Here is a 737-nt window from a genome sequence, read left to right as displayed (position 1 = left end):
AAAGAAGTTTTTATTTTTCTTCTTAACTTACTTGAAGTTCAAGGTCATTTCTCGACTACGGATTTCCTCTGTCTCAGCCAGAGTTTGACATTTAGCTGCAATGGCAGTTTGAAGCTGATTGCTTAAAGATGATAATTCAGTACGCATTCTTTCGATCTCAGTATCCCGCCTTTCTACTTGCAGCTGCAACGCACTTGCCTCATCTGTGGCTATATCTCTTTGTCTACGGAATTCACTATTTTCCTTTTCCAATCTACAATTCACATTACAAAAAATATAATTACAAACTGTTAAATATCAATAACACTACATTTTAAAAAATATTATTTTATTTTGTATAATTTCATACTGTTCATTATTAAAATATTACAAATTATTTTTTCAATAAACAATAAAATATTAGAATTGTACATAACATTACCGTTTGACAGATTCCTGTAATCGATGTACTTCTATTTTCACTTCCTCAAGATTGGTACAAATTTCTGTATTGCTCTTTTCCGTGAGCTCTAACTTTCCTTTATACTCTTCAAGATCCAACTTCTGTTCTGCAAGTTCTTTCTGCGCCTTCTCCAAATTTTGTTCTGTAAATCAAGATGTTACATAAAGTTCTTGTCATTCATTTAATCACACAAGTCTTTCTTTTAGATAAAATTTAGTATTGCCAGAGGTTATTTACTTTCGACATTTAAAATTAAACAAGTGTAGAATAAAATAAATTGTCTATATGGCTCAAT

The 737-nt window shown here is 30.4% G+C and overlaps 1 protein-coding gene across 1 annotated transcript; it reads right to left on the bottom strand.

Annotated features, from left to right (window-relative positions):
* Positions 1-31: 31 nt before the first annotated feature.
* LOC108720158 (nucleoprotein TPR) lies at positions 32-584 on the bottom strand (the record flags this gene model as incomplete). Its single annotated transcript, XM_018444640.1, has 2 exons — positions 32-253; positions 422-584. Coding segments are annotated over 2 exons (385 nt in total), but the record flags the coding sequence as incomplete, so codon positions are not given.
* Positions 585-737: the final 153 nt, after the last annotated feature.

This window comes from Mycetomoellerius zeteki, unplaced genomic scaffold, assembly GCF_001594055.1.
Source record: "Mycetomoellerius zeteki isolate Tzet28-1 unplaced genomic scaffold, Tzet1.0 C4318498, whole genome shotgun sequence".
In the NCBI taxonomy this organism is placed as follows: Eukaryota; Metazoa; Arthropoda; class Insecta; order Hymenoptera; family Formicidae; genus Mycetomoellerius; species Mycetomoellerius zeteki.
Note: the sequence above shows the minus strand (reverse complement) of the source record. Positions and strands in the feature narration are given on the sequence as shown.